The following is a 7,264-nucleotide window of genomic DNA, read 5'->3' on the forward strand; positions in this document are numbered from 1 at the left end:
GTTTTGTTTTCCCTCAAGTTTCTCTGGAAACATCAAGACTCCTGGAAAACAAAAGTAACTGCTTCCCAAGGGACCATACGTTAAGTGTATAAATAATTCATGGTGCGAAACTGTGACAAAAGTCCTTGTGAGATTCGGGAATTTATGAATGAAGAGATGAGTCCTTGACTCCTAGAAGTGAGATTCATTCTACCTACCGGTAATGCCAGACAATTTTACTCGTCAGTTGGGGATTGTTCAGGAGTCAATGGGTTAATGCTGGGATACTTTAAGAGAAGAACTAGCCTAGATTGCACACGGATTATTTTAAAAATGATCTTTGTTTTGCTGTATCCAGCTTGTAAATGGCACAGAACAGTGCTTCTTTTTGCTGTCAATGACTTGCCTGTGGTCAAAACTACTACACTCGAACAGGACCCACCAAACCGCAAAATAGATGGTAGTGTCTGCCTGCACCCCCCTTACTTAACGTCAAAGATGGTGTCTATATTGCATAGCCACCCCTCTGTCCAGCAGTAAAAAATTACAGTGAGATTCAAACCTCACTTGTCTTGTTTGTCCACTAATGCCGACTCTTGCTTGCTGAATATTCCTGTGTCAAATTTAAGTCAAATTTAAAACCCAATAAAATGTTGTCAGTAATGTTCGTGTGATAATATCGAAGATAGGTGGTGTCTTTGAAAACCCCCTTACCCCAAAGGTGGGTCCTGTTCGAGTATAGAAGTTTTGACCAGTTCCCTTATGTATTTTCTGTTGCGAGATTCTCCATTATTATAGGAACATAACACAAAACTGCACTTTCGTCAACTTTTCCTAAATTTTCCCACCCATCCAAAACAGCGGGATAGACTTCTCCTGGTGAGATAGTAATACCACTGTCAACTGGGAAACAGTTGATGATAAAAAATACCTTCCCTCCAACTTCTACAGCTCTGAGATTGTTTGGGGGAATGTGTGTTTGTTGTACTACAGACCACGTGTTTGCTTGCTCATCATAAACTTCGATAGCAGCTGCACTGCCAGAAGGTAGAGGGGGGAAGGGGAAGTTGTTCGAAAGCAAACAAGTTCCCCCAGCAACATAGAGTTTGTTGTTTACTACTAAGAGACTGGATCCAAAGTGTGGTGTTGTTGTTGATGCTTTCTGTTCCCATACATTTCTCTTTGGATCAAAACAAAATAGTGCAGACACAAATGCATCATAACCAAGAATAAGCAAAGGATTCAGATTGTGTCTCCTAGCTTGTCCTTGACCATATAATACATACAAGCAAGATTTGTACACAACAGCTGCTTTATTACAAAATGTTTTTGGACTCAAGTTGCACACAGCACTTGAGCTAGCTATGGATTGCCAGTGATTTGTAGCTACATTATATCTGAATGATGGAGAAGACTGATAAATGACATAAATGTGGTCTTCAAAATAGCATAAGCTGCCAATTTGATTGGCTGAGCTTGGCAATGGTGGGAGTGTGCCCCAAGTGTTACGAACTATGTCATAACAATAAATGACAAAGTTGTGGTTTACTTTTGCTGCAACATACAAATAATTACCAACATGTTGAGTGCAACAGCAAACTGTCGCTTCAGTTAGTTGGGGGATTGATGGCAACTGCTTCCATTTTTTAGATATGACGTCAAAATACCTTATCTCACTGTTGGGACGAATGGCAACAAGTACCTGAAAAACAAAGAATCAACAAAATTAGGATTCCAGATTACCCATTTGCACTTGTTAATGTGACCATCCATATAGCAGCCAGTTTCACAAACATGCAATGCTAAATCTCTCTAATGTATCGACCTCTCCACACATGCTAGTTACAGTTACAGCCACGGTCTAAACACAGGCAGACAACCCTAAGGATGCAAGAGCGCATGACGTCACATTACTTTGACACAGTTGTAACGGCCCATTCAACTAATCAAGGAAAATGTTCCATAAAAACTTCAAATCGCGACGTTTCTTTTCCAAAACTCATTTTATGGACACCCACATCAATCAAGTTTACTCACCTACTATTTTCTGCGTTGACCAGAGTGATTTGATGGCCATTTGTGATTTGATCGGATTATTTCCAGAAGATGTGGACAGAAGTCATGCACCATTGAATTTGATCAAATCAAACTAACCAATCAAAAAGCGCAGATTTTCCCCAAGAGAGACAAAATTATAAATCTGCGCTTTTTGATTGGTTAATTTGATTTGATCAAATTCAATGGTGAATGACTTCTGTCGACATCATCAACAAAAAACCTGATCGAAGCTTGAAAATCGAGCAGGATTTTGAGGTTGCAGAGCCGTGTAAATGTGATGATTTTTGGCATGATGCCAGTAAAATTATCGAATTTCTACGTGCCCAAGGTTGGAAGGCGAGCGACCTTTGAAAGTGGGAGAAATTCGGCTAAATTCTGGAGGCACTCGGCCGTGAGCGGTCATGGAAGTTGCACGCCTTGTCTATTTATTTATTTATTTTACACCCAAGAACAAAACACAATGTCCCCAGCCAGGACCCGAACCCCGACCACTCGATCCAGAGTCGAGCACACTAACCCGCATGAGGCCATCGCGCGTGGGTGAGTGAACTTTATTTATTTTTTCGAAAAGAAACGTCGCGATTTGAAGTGGGCGAGAGGCAGGGATTTTATGCCAGGGACTATTCCTCACTATCGGTCTTTTGATCGTGTGAAGCAGGACATTTGAATTCGACCGAACAAAGTCTGGTATCAATTCAGACGCGGTTACCAAGTCTGTCCATCAAGGCTTTCTGAAAGCAAGCTTTCGGAGTGGCGGATGGAAGGAAGCAGCGGGGAAAGAGAGCTTGCACGGGTCTCTCACAAATTTTCAATTGTCATATCCCCGCCCCTTGCGGGATTTACATTGATAGGTGCATAAAATGAAAGATTTTAACGTCAATAATCAAATGTCTAAAAAATACTTACCGGTTAGTCCAATGACTTAAAAGAAACATTACAAGAGGCTTTGGCGAAACTTATATATAGTTTTTAGGAAGCCTTTGTTTTCCCTAAAGATCGTCTTAAATTACTTAAAAAATCTAGACTAGGATAATTTTTGAATGAATCCAGCACAAAGCAGCTCTACAAAATTCATGCGCCGTGACATTATTTGAAAAGACACTTTCCTACCGGGCTCATTGACCTTGGTTTTGCCTTCTCTAAAGAAAACGTGGATCTTCTTGAAGGCCTGTAGTTGTGGATCAATGTTCTGAGCAATAACCTTTGTATTTCGGGGATAAGCTGCATTTCTTCGGTATCCAGTTCTTTGATTACGTCATTGATGTCCACCAGCCCCAAACGAACACCTCCAATAACTTTAGCCGCTACACCCATTCTTTCTTCCTTCTTATACTTGATCCACTGCATCACCGATTTGAAAACGAAGTTCTCTGAGGGAGCGTTGAGGTCGTCTCGACTGAGAAGACTTGACAATTGATCTGCGTCAAAATGGGACAAGAATTCATCTCTTCCACAAATTTCCTTGTAAGTCAAGGCCATTTCACGTTGCACAGCCTCTTTCAAGTCATTTAGACCGTGCCGATCAGCTATACTACAGGTGCGGCAGTAAGTTTGCAAGTCAAACTTCCGCTGAACAAATTCGGTCTGAAGGTACTCACAGCACTGTTGGATAACACTTGTAACTTGTAGATGATCAGCAGCAAGCAAAACTTCAAACACGTTTTCATCGTTAATATTGATCTCCCCACCGTAGATGGCATCCATCACAATCCTCATAGCAGCTGCAGAAATGTTGTCATCTTTGAGCTCAATCACTTCCTGGTTGGATTCCTTCATTCCGTGAGCAAACATAGCGTGGAAATAATCACTATTTGCAGCGATTACAATCCGATGAGCTGAAAACTCGTCGTCACCAACTTTTAAACGAACATCAATGAATTCACCCTGCTCACGAAACAGAGCACACTTAGACAGCAGAATTTCAGAATGAGCGACCATTTTTAAGGCCGACAGAAGGAAAAATGCTATATCATGTGACCAAGCCCAGCCAGTATGCATAAATTGCGTAGTGGTCACAAAAGGGCTATCTTGGAGCGTCTGCATAATTAATAAGTTTCGAAGCAAGCAACCGTGGACAATCATCCTGTCGGTGTACGTTGGATCAGTGGCTTGATCTGATCGGCGTTAGTTTCAAGTTGAGAAACTAAATATTATAAGCAAGAGCCGATACAACGTAGATTTGATTTTAGTGGTGTATTATATTTCGGCTGGCCAAACCAGCCTTCTTCAGGTACAATGAGAGTTTACATTGAATTGCTTATTTATAGTAAATGGATGCTGACGTAATACTGGGAAAAATGTGATAAGAAGTGGCAGTTACAACGAATTTGAATTAAAATATTAAGAGTCACGGAAAAATAACGGAAATCACTAAAATAGTATACTGAAATCGAATACGTTTCTTCGCGGATATTAATTAGCTCTTATTAACCGAGCAGGAGGTCTGTATGGGAGAATCTTGACCGAGGTATAATACTTGTATAATTAATCATTGTTTAAGTAAGCAAACTAATTGCTCCCGAGCGAAAAATGCCTTCTTCTGATAACATAGCTCTGGTAAACCGTTAAATCGTAAATTGCCTCAATACTATCATGCTCGTCCTGAAGCAAATTCTCTTAGACGTTGTTCATGGTATGTCCCCTTCCCCAACTTTTCGGTGTTTTGAATGCTATCAAATATACTTGTATGAATGATGTCAGAGATTGCGTGACAAACCCAAAAGGATTCTACCAGACTCGGCAAGAAAGCGACAACTGGATAATTTTTTCAGCAGACTTCTATGTAAATCCTCATGTTTCTCTGCTTGGAAAGGTTTGATCCCTATCCGATGGCGTGCTGTGGTGTCACTCGAACTCATCAAACCCATTTTATTAAGTTTTGGAAATCGTATTTTCGTGATTTATATGGGCACGACTGATGTTTTGAAAGTTCTCTTAATTGCACCAGTGCAATTTGGAAACTTTCAAAACATCACGAGTGACCATAAATCACGAAATGTGCGAGCAAGTTCATACGATTTTTTATTTATTATGTACTCGACAAAATCACTAAATCGCTTTGTTTCCATAGCAATTTCCGTATTGCATTCTACCCTATTTAAAAGTTATGCATCCGTCATTGACCAATCAGAAACGCGATATTTTGTGGAGTATATAACAATTATCTTTATTTTCACTCAGAAAAAAAAATAATTGGGCCACAAGTTAAAATAATACAATTTGGTGTACAAGCAGGCTGGTTAAGGGCATCCAAAATGACCACAACCAGTGAGACGAGACGTGGAAAGTAGTCTCTGGGCTTTACAACTTTTCCACAAGTCGCTTGTCACACGTTGGCAAACTCAGCTAATCAACTCTCTAACTCTCTGTCTTTCGCCGGTAGTCCTTATCTTGGAATAACATCCTCTCATTTCTTTTCATTTATTTTGTCATTCATGACTTGAACCAAGAGAGGATGAGGAAAGAGAACACATTCCCGTGGCCCCACGATAGTTTTCTTTCAATCTATTTTAAGCTTCGCACAATGCCGTGAAAGTTATTTTGATCTCGTGCCGATGGTAGCGCAGCCAATGATAACCAATCTGGTGTCTTCCTTACTAAAAATAGCGGCGCATCATGACCACGAACTAAAAAGTATCGTTGAAAGAGGCCCATTTATGCATGGTGGATGTGTTCTCCCGCCCCGTATCCTCTCTTGCTTGAACGAGTTGGAATTCAAATAGCTGAAGTTATAAACCTAAATACTACTTCAAGTTTTAAGGAGGCTCAAAGAGTTTTCCACAGGTATATTGGGCTTCCAATTGATATTACTTACAACACTTAAAAGAAAAATTATAACACTTTCGATCCTTTCAGTATGGAAACGTTGTGATACATTCTTGCCCCAAGTGTTGCCACGGCAACGGTAAACCACCGCTAAATTAATGAGTTTTGAAAAATAGAAAAATTTATTCAGGGCCTGATTACATGGCGAATTTCAGCTTGGCTTCTGAAAGAAATCCTCTTGAAATGAAAGTGGTGATTACATGGAGAAGGTTTCAGCCTGGGCTGAAAATCCTAGCCTGGTTTCTGAAACTGGGCAGGATTTTCAGCCTAGGGCAAACGGGCTGAAACGTCCATGTAATCGCTATCATTTTTTATAGCCCGCGCTGAAAAAGAAACGCGAGCATGCGCATCGACTGGGTTTTCGCACCTCAGTAAACTTTCTCTTGGAAATTTTCGTTTTGTGCCCAGGCTGAAATTGAGCATGTAATCGCAACAAAATTTTAGGTCGGTGGGCAGAGCGAATTCAGCCCGGGCTGAAACTCACCATGTAATCAAGCTTAAGCCCTCAGTGACCTACCATTTCCTCCCAATTTTGAAAACCCCATTGAGTTCTCCGTAACCAAGGGCCTGATTACATGGCGAGTTTCAGCCCGAGCTGCATGAAATTTCGCTCCACCCACCGGGCTAAAATTTTGTTTCGATTACATCATGATGAATTTTTTCTACAGTGATTGGAAATTGCCACAGAACTCAGTATAGAGAGACTATATTAACTAATTGTCAACTTAATTTCTATTAACCTAGTTTTAAATTTTCTACTGAATCAGTTTATTGTTATTATATTTATTTTAATATATAATTGTAAATATATTTAGAGCTTTATTTACTTAGAAGGACCAGATTGGAAAAAAGACGATGTCTTTATCTGTCATCCCTAATAAAGTTGTATTGTTATTATCAATTTCAGCCCGGGCGCAAAACGTAAATTGGCCTACGGAAATTTACTGAGATGGGAAAAATAGTCTATGCGCATGCTTGCGTTCCTTTTTCAGCCTGGGCTGAAATTTCATTTCGATTACATGGCCTTTTTGTGTATTTTTTAGCCCTATTACTCAGGCTGAACATCCTAGGATTCTCAGCCCGGGCTGAAACTTTCTCCATGTAGTCGCCACTTTCATTTCAAGAGGATTCCTTTCAGGACCCGACCTGAAATTCGCCATGTAATCAGAGTCCAATTCCTTAGTATAAAAAAAAGCACTCGCCACACGCGAGATTTTTTCAATTGAAGTGATCAATGTTTGGTTTCCCTGAGGAACTCTACATCAAATACGACGTTTTGAAGCTGATAAAAGATATAGCTAGATATATCTGTCAGTGTAGACGATGGTTTAGAATCCAAGAGATAAAAATCAGCCTAACCGAAGCCGAAGGCTGAGGCAGATAACACAGACACGAGGTTTTG

The 7,264-nt window shown here is 40.3% G+C and overlaps 1 protein-coding gene across 1 annotated transcript; it reads right to left on the minus strand.

Annotated features, from left to right (window-relative positions):
• Window positions 1–739: 739 nt before the first annotated feature.
• On the minus strand, window positions 740–4,016 carry LOC138032859 (kelch-like protein 3). Its single transcript, XM_068880569.1, has 2 exons — window positions 3,148–4,016; window positions 740–1,681 (listed from the first exon to the last, which is right to left on the minus strand). Exons 1-2 carry the CDS (start codon window positions 3,973–3,975, stop codon window positions 740–742), a joined length of 1,770 nt encoding a protein of 589 aa, XP_068736670.1. The 5' UTR covers window positions 3,976–4,016.
• Window positions 4,017–7,264: the final 3,248 nt, after the last annotated feature.

This window comes from Montipora capricornis, chromosome 2 (assembly GCF_036669925.1).
Source record: "Montipora capricornis isolate CH-2021 chromosome 2, ASM3666992v2, whole genome shotgun sequence".
Classification (NCBI taxonomy): Eukaryota; Metazoa; Cnidaria; class Anthozoa; order Scleractinia; family Acroporidae; genus Montipora; species Montipora capricornis.